At 41.9% G+C, this 9,080-nt stretch overlaps 1 protein-coding gene across 3 annotated transcripts; it reads left to right on the plus strand.

Moving 5' to 3' along the window:
- Positions 1-807: 807 nt before the first annotated feature.
- pax9 (paired box 9) lies at positions 808-8,718 on the plus strand. 3 transcript variants are annotated; one of them, XM_026339954.1, is made up of 4 exons: positions 808-1,180; positions 1,752-2,366; positions 4,326-4,465; positions 7,693-8,718. In XM_026339954.1, the coding sequence occupies exons 1-4, from the start codon at positions 823-825 to the stop codon at positions 7,945-7,947; spliced, it is 1,368 nt and encodes a 455-aa protein (XP_026195739.1). In that variant the 5' UTR covers positions 808-822; the 3' UTR covers positions 7,948-8,718. The 3 variants fall into 3 exon arrangements, with proteins under 3 accessions (XP_026195739.1, XP_026195740.1, XP_026195741.1); XM_026339955.1 differs by having other exon boundaries at positions 808-1,111; XM_026339956.1 differs by lacking the exon at positions 4,326-4,465.
- The last annotated feature ends 362 nt before the right edge of the window (positions 8,719-9,080 follow it).

Here is a 9,080-nt window from a genome sequence, read left to right on the forward strand (position 1 = left end):
ACACCTTAGAGCGTAATGTTCGTTCCACGTATGTAGAAATAAGTCAAATAATATTTAATTATGGTTTAATTGTGGTTTAAATCTGACATTTATTTTCAAACTATATCACCAGACACAGCCTTTCCAGAGGTCAAACATTTTTTTGAATCGCTTAATGTTTAGCAAAACGTCATCCAGTGAAGGATTAGTTGTTTTACAAAGTGTAGTCGACGATTGCTGCGTGAAGAAGAGTGAAAACGTGGGCGAGAAATGAGAAGAAGAATGACAATCCTCAGGAGCGCAGAGATGCAATTTACCAACATCACACAGTCAATTACATTACTGAAAACCAATCATTCATTTCCTCCCAATTTCCTTAATGATGCCATTTAAAAGGTTGAGATGAAGGGTGGTGTAGTGGAGCGTAAAGCCACCCAATGTCAGTTTTCCACCTTTTTGTTTTCATAGTAGAACTGGGGAGGTATTTTATTTTGAAAAGGTAATTGCTAATTAACCGAGTGCATGAATAAATGTAAAGACAGATAAAGACTACACTGGTATAAAAAGAACACATTTATGCGGGTTTTTTTTTTATTATTATTGATATTTTAAGGTGATATTTTCTCACGTCACCCACTGGGGTTTTACGCATCTTTTAAAGTGGATCCAAGTCGGTGTTCAGTTGACGGAACTGATCTAAAATCTTGATATAAGTTTATACATTGCTCACACTATCTATTCCAATAACAAACGCATTCATGGTGGTTTATCTCCAGCTCTGCGAGACAAGGAAGACGATTGGGGGTGATCTCTGTGAACTTGTCATGTCAAACTTTTGGACCAATGGCATCGCCCCTCTGCGGAATCTTTAAGCACTATTGGAGAGCGGAGCCAATCAGCGGCAGAGAAGAGTTGGAAGTCCGGCCTCCTGATTTCAACAGATTGAAATGTAAGCCTGTCTCCAGCGCAGTCAGGAAACAGATCGAGAATTTTGTCCCTCTTGTTCCTTATCGCACAAGAACATTTTCTTGGACGCGGTTTTGGACAGTGGACACGCTGGACGCGGAGCAGGATCCACGCAGGAGGCACAAACCGGACACCGTATTCTTCATTTGCGGGTTTAACACGATGGGTGAGTTCAGTGTTGGATCGTTTTTTGCTTATCAGGGATGCAACGAGCGGTTCAACGTCCTACGGCAAGGTGGGGAAATACAGAGAGATACTGTCTGTGATGTTTTGACGGGTCAGTTTAGCTGTTAATCCACTGGGAAGTAATCAGCAGACTGAGTTATTACATGTGTCGGTTACGCATGAATTTTGGCAATGAGCACCGAACATCTGTGTGAAGTTTAGCCTGTCTTTGCAGCAACTATCAGTCAGCTATTAGCAGTTATTTTTCACTTAAACATTATACAAAAGTGAAAGTGATAACGTTTTGTTGTGGACAGACGTTAAGTGAATTCACTTGGAGCAGTAGACGATGCACCGGTGCGTAAAGATGGATTTAAAAGCCAGCTATTAAGATGCCTTAAATAACTTTGGTTTCACGAAGTTCTTATAAATTACAAAAAACTTGGAATAACTAGATTGAAGCACAAATTAACACTTAATATCTCTGATATATTTGATTGCATTCAATTAAATTTATGGTAGGAAATATAAAACCGTACAAATAACTGTCTTAACCCGGGTTATTAGGGATCTGTGGTGGGCCTCGGGTTTATTATCGCTGTCTCATTGTTCTGCCCTTTTGTGTTTGTTTCTGACACCAGAGCCAGCATTCGGCGAAGTCAATCAGCTCGGCGGTGTTTTCGTGAACGGCAGGCCGCTCCCAAACGCCATCCGGCTCAGGATAGTGGAGCTGGCCCAGCTCGGGATTCGACCTTGTGACATTAGCCGGCAGCTGCGCGTCTCCCACGGCTGTGTCAGTAAGATCCTGGCCCGCTACAACGAGACCGGTTCCATCCTCCCGGGGGCCATCGGAGGCAGCAAGCCGAGGGTCACTACGCCCACTGTGGTCAAGCACATACGGACATACAAGCAGAGAGACCCGGGGATTTTTGCCTGGGAGATCCGGGACAGGCTACTCGCCGACGGGGTTTGCGATAAGTTCAACCTTCCCTCCGTCAGCTCCATCAGTCGGATCCTGCGCAACAAGATCGGGAATCTGTCCCAGCAGAGCCAGTATGAGTCGGGCAAGCAGGCGCCTCACCCACCACCACAAGCAACGATACCATACAACCACTTATACTCATACCCGACATCCAAAGTGCCCACTCCCCCTGGCATGCCCACCCTTCCCGGACACATGGCCATGCACAGGATATGGCCTTCGTCGCACTCTGTTACAGATATTCTGGGGATACGGTCTATTACAGAGCAACAAAGTAAGCTTGGCTGTGTGAAGGGCGGTTACATTTTGTTTATTACACTGCATTTATCCAACTTTTTGATGGTGTTTTGCGCGCAAGAGTGCGAATGTGTGTGTTTTGAAGAGAGAGGGCATTTATTTTCCTTTGCAGTCACTCAAATTGTTTTATAGGCCTCCAAAAGTAACTATGAGGCATTATGAACTCGGAGGCCTCTGCAGAGAGAGAGCTTAAATGCCATTTGACCTGCCTGCTGATATTGATTTGAAAGGGAGGCAGGTTAGTTCAGAAACAGATGGTCCAGTTTGCAGTAATAGTTAAGAGGCGGATGTGGAATATTAGGATAGCGAAGGGAAAGGCGGTGAGATCAAGTGCTTCAAAATGAGCTGGTGCTGAGCGTTTGCCATGACTCCGAGCCAGACATTTTGCGCATTCAGCAGGTTTGACCGTGATTCTAAAAGACTCACGCTCACACTGAGACACATTTTTATGCAGCAGTGTTATGTTTATCGTGTGTCACATGCAGGTAGGCCCAGATAACTTTGGCTTGCTCTCAACAAGACCACAACTGTTTTGGAAACAGTGTAACAGGATCCGGCATAAATCAGTGTTAATGGTCGGCTCGGTGTTGTGAAAGGGATTTTCGGAGAGCTTGTTTTCCATTGGCAGGAAGGGAAGTGCTGTCAGTCGTCTGCAAGAGCCCCGCTCTCAGGACTCAGGGCTGCCATGCTTAAACACGCCCCGGCTCCTCTCCACTTCCACCTTCATGCGAAAACTTAACACGGGCAATCCAAACAAGGCACATGTGAGACAGATATCAACGGGAAATCACAAGGGGAGGAATGCGTTTTAAAAGGCAGCTTTTATAAACAATTTATGCATTTCCAAATTATTAGCAGCTGTGTGTGTGCGTGTGTGTGTGTGTGTGTGTGTGTGTGTGTGTGTGTGTGTGTGCAGGTTTTTGAACGCTGGGCTCTTTAAGCATTTAGTGACGTGAGAGCTCATTTGCACCAAAATGATTTCACCTTTTTACCATTTACAAAATACTTTTGCAATATAGAGAAAATGGCAGCTAATAGTTAAAAAAGTAAAACAATATGTGCGAATTGGATATAAACTATTTGTCATTTTGCTTATTTTACTGGACGCGCACACAGTGTTACACGTTAAGTTAAATGATACGACTGAATCCAATCACAAGAATCTAAAATGCGCTTTCAGCATGTGTAATACACAATTTTTAAAAAGCTCTTGTTCAAGTCAAAGCATTGGTGGCCTTGGTTCCCCAACGAGTTAAGCGGTGAAAATAAATCTAATTTGCCGCGAACAGGAAGACATTTTGATGATAAGATATCCTGAACCAACCAGAGGCTCGTCTTACTTTTACCCAGTTTCCACTAGGCCTCACTCTGATCCTCAGGAGGAACAAAACTGTTTAGTCTCCTTCAGGCTAAATACAGATAATTTCATTTTTTCCTCCGTGTTCAACGTTCGTAGTCAAAAAAGCTTCACAGAAAAACGTGAGGTCGGGGTAAGTTCACTGATTAGTGGCAGGAAAATAAATATTACAACAAGGAAAAATATCTCAAATGTATATTTTCAGAAGATGTAATCTCACTTGTAGATAATTAAATACACATAATGCCATGTCTCGGTATTAGATTACATGAGTGTAAACAGTGTAATCGATACTAAAGCTGATATTTTGTTTAACTGGTGAAGAATTGAAACGTTTTCTACAAACTTTACGCACACGGATGCCTACTGACACCTGAGCTGTTTGTGCGTAAAATGACACAGGACCGTGCTTTAGTACAAAATGTCACAGGGTTTATTGTGTCTCCTGCAGCCTGGCTGTCCTGGGCCTGGTGTTTGCAGGAGAAGCAGCGGCCTATGCGGGGCTTTTCCCCCCCTTAATCTTAAAAAAAACTCCTCTCTGACTTTCCTCTCTTCTCTCTTTCTCTTTTGCCCCCCCAGTTAGTGACAGTCCATCCTTTTCCAGCGCCAAACTAGAAGAATGGAGCGCTATAAACAGGACTAGTTTCCCTCCAGCAAGCTCTCCACTAGTCAATGGCGTGGATAAACCGCATTTAGAACCTGAAGCAAAATACACACAGGTAAAAAAATAAATGGACACCTCATTTTTTTGTAAAGTCAAATGCAGAATTAATATTTTTATCATATATATATTATAATATTTTAATAATTATGTGGCCTTTAACAGCATTGATCATAATGATCATTACAGTGTAAATCATCAAGTTAAAAAGATTTACCTGTTTTTTCTTCTTTTTTGTTTTCAAGCGTTTTGGTTTGAAAACAAAATGGAATGGAAAAATAAGCACTGATCACTGCATAAATCATTTTCTACGGATTATTATGAAAATTATAGTAAAGCGTGGTGCAGGACTCAACTTTGTAGATGTGAATTATTTGTGGACTAAACTGTTATCGTCGCCAAACTAATGCACGATTAGATTCATTACCTAAACACTTAATTTGCATTAATTAAATAGTTTAGTTGCTAAGTTATTCATATTTTAATTACAATTTCTCTCTACTTTTATGAATTATAGTAATGTATCTGAACGTCTCTTTTTTTAAGCTTATCAACAAATCAAAGGTTACGATGAGGGCGTGTGTGTAAGCGCATGCGTGCTTCCTTTGAGTGAGAGAGTGCGATTCTCGTGACAGACAAGACTTTATTTTATTGTGCATTTTATTTTGCCACTTTATCACGGGGGAGTTTTCAAGCTCATTACACAAAAAACAGGGCCGGTTCTGTGAGATTAGCAGCGTTCAAAAGCTGCAGCGCACAGTGGACACAATAAGTGAGCGGTTAGTCAGCCAGCTAGACAAAAACAGAAGTGAGCCATTAAATGTAGAAAATAACAACTCTATAAATTACAGAGTTTACTGCATGAAAAACAAAGTATGGTGAAGAAAGTAGAGCTCCACCAAAAGACTGGAGGATTAACGGTGCAGTGTCGCTCTGATTTTACTCCTGCAGCTAATGCAGCCTCCTCACATCTAATGTTAATAGATGTGCAATTTGTTTTTGTGAGACAACGGAGACACAGTGAAATAGAGAGAAGTGACATGCAATAAAAAAAAAAAAGAAAGAAAGAGAAAGAAATCACGCACACTGAACGTTTTCTAATCTGCACTTCATTTGCTTTCAAATTTCATTTTCAAACTCGAAAGCAACATGTCTCGTTTGTCTTGAGGCTACGGGTGTGATTTGATTGTCAATGCAAAGTTGATTCAAATTGGACACTGAAAACGTCTAAAGGTCATTTTGATTTCTGTCACATCAGAACAGGCCCAACGCAAGGCCGAAGGCTGCGGCTGGGAACGTGTGCAGAGAGCAGATGCAGAAAAAAAAACAAAAAAACCGCATCAATAAAACAGATTTAAGGTTAAATCAGGGGCTCGGAGCTGAATCCGCATCGAAAAACGCTGGAAATATTCACCAACAACAAATAACCAAACTGAATATTCGACTCAATATTTGATCTTAGAGATGAATGTGCTTTTAAACAATTATTAATTTAATGATTTATTTGAGATCTAAACAGTGGGATCAGAGCGTGACAAGGCGAATCCGCCTGACTAGTAATTATTTGCCTGAATGGCGCCTGTGCTTTTATTCTTCATTATTCAGTTCTGGTTTACTCATGTTGAACAACAGCAAGTCTAATAATAAAAGGCAGCGAGACACCAACGCAAATATTAACCCAGTCGAGTAGACTCTGAAATGAAGGCCGCTATTAGTTCATAATAAAAGATAAAATGCATCAAATCTGACAGGTAGCTTTTTTAAAATATTTGAATAGTACATCAATATATGAATATATATGCAATATAGTATTTTCACATGGATGGACAACATAACAGATACACCTAAATCTAAATAAACGATGCAATCTGATACAGGAGCACTGACATAAATACACCCTTTGTAAACCTTCTGTTGACTTTGTGTCAAACAGGTGTCGATTCAAGTCTGTGGTAATTTCTGAAGCTGTAGTTAGTGGTGTTCTGCTAGTGGAGGATTACATTATATTGAAAAGTGTTCCCGTTATTTTCTGTATATGGATGCACAATTGCTTCTCTATATGTGTGTGTGTGTGTGTGTGTGTGTGTGTGTGTGTGTACACATTATAAATGTATATACTGCATGTGTGCACGGTTGCATAATAACAGTGTGGAGAAATTTTTAATTACCCTAGCTGATTTTAGTGAAAAATATTATTTTAAACACAGCTTAAAGCACTTTACAAAATCAGCTGCAGTGTCACTGAGCCAAGTGAAGACACACAGGCACCCACAAATGCCAACAGGGACCCACAGACACCTAGCCAGACACCCACAGTCATCCAACGCACACCCACAGACACCCACAGGCGCGTGCATGCACTCACAAAACTAGTTCCTCTCTCTATAGTTATGTTTTACAATCACCACAAACGTCAGCTCAGAGTATAATTTTTATTTCATTATAATTTAGTTTTAGAGAAATAGCCTGGGACTCTGCTGGATGAGCAAGACAAAGAAAATACAGCAGGTCAGAGGAACAGAAAAGTCCCAATTGTAGAAATGATTCTCAGTAGTCACAGACCACCCAGGAACAGAAATTTGGCCCCCCTGTTGAAATGCTTTGGTGAATTCTTCAAGTTAAGTCCTGTCGCTGTGCCAGAGAAGCAAAGCCCATTCATGCTTCCATCCCAGTGCTCGCCTCCTTCTCTATCATATTTCCCCTCTTCCCGGCCTTTCACTCTCAATCTCTCATGACATCTGTTTTGCGGCGCCCTCAACTACCCTGTCTCCCATCGTCTGGCGTGGTATATCAACGCCGGCCACTTTCGGGTAGAAAACAAGTCTCGTGCACAGACAGGCAATCATGCATGTATGGTTTCTATACACGTTTAATATGTTCCAGGGGCATGAGAGCGCATAATTGATCATTCGTACTTTCATCAAAATGGGGAAAATATTTTTTTATGTGGTGGCTGTGAAGTTAGAATTTAAGTCTTTGCTGTTCATAATTCAAACATCACTTCTCCTTCCACTTTCCTCTGCAGCCTGCCTCAGCTTTTTTCTATTACAGCTCAGCTGGATGGGGGCATCTACCTGGGTTTCGGAGGTGGGGTGGGGGTCACTACACAACAGCTAAAAAACAGAAGTAAATGCAGCAAATTATTTCCCCTTTTCAGCGCCAAGGAAGACAAAGTAACTGACACAGATTTGTACACCAAGATGGGGGCCCACAAACTAAAGCAACAGTGACACGTTCAGACTCTTTAAACTGACTAATCTCTTTTCTCCTCTCCTCTGTTCCCAGACGCCGAATGGTTTGCCCACAGTGAACAGCTATGTCACAGCACCCAGCATCCCTCCTTACCACCCTCCCACCCAAGTGTCACCCTACATGGGGTACAGCGCCACCACGTCGGCCTATGTGACCGGTCCCACGTGGCAGCCGGCCAGTGGCAGTGCTCTATCTCCCCACAGCTGTGATATCGCAACCCCTCTGGCCTTCAAGAGCATGACAGCCAACCGTGACGCCATCCACCCGATCACTGCCTCGGTGCTGTGAAGTCACCTCCACAGACTGATGAGAGAAAGAGTGGTGGAAGGAAGGGGGAGGGAAGGGGAAATGGCGAGGACAGGAGACAACAAGTCTGTCCCTCGTGACTTCCATTTCATTCCCACCGTCTCCTTTCTACGAAGGACTCGGCCCCAGGACCCATATTTGTGCCGTTCTGTATGTGATCCACCCTCCTCCTTCCAGCAACACACAGTCAGACACACGGAATGAACAGTCTGTCCATTTCTACTACAAACCTGTGTGAAAGAACTGGGCAGGACAGGTGTACTGAAGGACTGATACATGACTGCTACTCCATCCATCAACACAATTCCTCTCAGATTTTTTACTGCACACTTCAGCAAATGTCTTTGGGCAAAATTGGGTAATGTATAATTTCATGAATATGCAATCAAAGAAGAGGGGAAAAAAACTTTGCATTAGTGTTTCAGGGTGCTTATTAATTGCTTGTTTTTTTATGTTTGTATGCTTTTTGTTGTTGTTGTTGTTCATGTTTTTGATAAACGTAACTGTCTTATGGTGCATTGTTTTCCCACTTCTCTAAAAAATGTAGCCTGTGCAAGAGCTCCAGAGAGAAGATTATTTATTAGATTAAGGTACGTTGAATGAAGTGCAATTAGCCTCACAGACAGCATGGGAACCTCCACGCACATTTAGACAAAATTGGCATCGGTCTTATGTTGGAGTCTAGGAAATTATTGACAAATGTTGCACAATGAAATTGAATGTATCTTATTAAATTGTTTGGCTGTTATTGGTTTTCTTGGAGTTTTCCAGTTTTTTGGGGGGAAATCGTTGACACTGAGAACAAAAAGTGCATCAGTGAAAATCCTTTATCTTCCCTCTCCCTTTCTCTTTGGCTGTGACTATGCTAAATTCAGGGTGTTGTAGCCTGCTGGCATGTTTTACATGAGCAGGAAACTGCTTTTCATAAAACAAAAAAAAGGGTGCTCACACAAGGCCTGTATTTTCTAATACCATATGTCACAGCTCACTAAGAAAGTTCATCAGAAATGCTTTGAGCGCACACAGTCTTTGTCACCCCATAAGCAATTCTTAAAAGTCATCAGACATAAATAGCACAAATCACGTACTTGCCCCCACAGCACATTACACTAAAT

Source organism: Anabas testudineus, chromosome 22 (genome assembly GCF_900324465.2).
Source record: "Anabas testudineus chromosome 22, fAnaTes1.2, whole genome shotgun sequence".
Classification (NCBI taxonomy): Eukaryota; Metazoa; Chordata; class Actinopteri; order Anabantiformes; family Anabantidae; genus Anabas; species Anabas testudineus.

Excerpts from the sequence above, each read along its gene's own strand:
- pax9 (XM_026339954.1), top strand. The coding sequence starts at position 823 with ATGGCATCGCCCCTCTGCGGAATCTTTAAGCACTATTGGAGAGCGGAG. Across the intron at positions 2,367-4,325 it reads GTCTATTACAGAGCAACAAA|TTAGTGACAGTCCATCCTTT; the intron begins GTAAGCTTGGCT and ends TTGCCCCCCCAG. Across the intron at positions 4,466-7,692 it reads CTGAAGCAAAATACACACAG|ACGCCGAATGGTTTGCCCAC; the intron begins GTAAAAAAATAA and ends CTCTGTTCCCAG.